Source organism: Acanthisitta chloris, unplaced genomic scaffold (genome assembly GCF_000695815.1).
Source record: "Acanthisitta chloris isolate BGI_N310 unplaced genomic scaffold, ASM69581v1 scaffold5960, whole genome shotgun sequence".
NCBI classification, from domain to species: domain Eukaryota; kingdom Metazoa; phylum Chordata; class Aves; order Passeriformes; family Acanthisittidae; genus Acanthisitta; species Acanthisitta chloris.
The window spans coordinates 5,122-5,418 of NW_008652083.1; the positions used below are offsets into that span (position 1 = coordinate 5,122).

The 297-nt window shown below is 66.0% G+C and overlaps 1 protein-coding gene across 1 annotated transcript in view; it reads left to right on the forward strand.

The window, feature by feature from the left end:
• Positions 1–86, forward strand: part of THBS3 (thrombospondin 3) — a gene marked incomplete at both ends in the record, with an annotated part of 5,203 nt that extends 5,117 nt beyond the window's left edge. The window contains one exon of the mRNA XM_009075747.1: positions 7–86. Coding sequence (XP_009073995.1) covers positions 7–86 — 80 coding nt within the window. The remainder of the gene's footprint in view (positions 1–6) is intronic.
• Positions 87–297: the final 211 nt, after the last annotated feature.

Consider the following 297-nt stretch of genomic DNA (forward strand, 5'->3'; position numbering starts at 1 on the left):
TGGAAGGATCCCCGGAACGTGGGTTGGAGGGACAAGACATCCTACCGCTGGCAGCTGGCACACAGGCCCCAGGTGGGCTACATCAGGTGAGCAGGGGGCACAGGAGCTGCTGGGCTGGGGGCTGTGCTCGCCATGGTGCAGGGTGGGGACCAGCCTCGGTGGGACCACCCCAGTGAGGGATGCTGGTCACTGTGGGGAGATCCAGCCCTGGTGTGGTCCAGCCCTGGTGAGGATGATGATGACTGCAGGGAAGGGTCCTGCCCGATGGGACCACCCCGGTGGGGTATGCTGGCCATG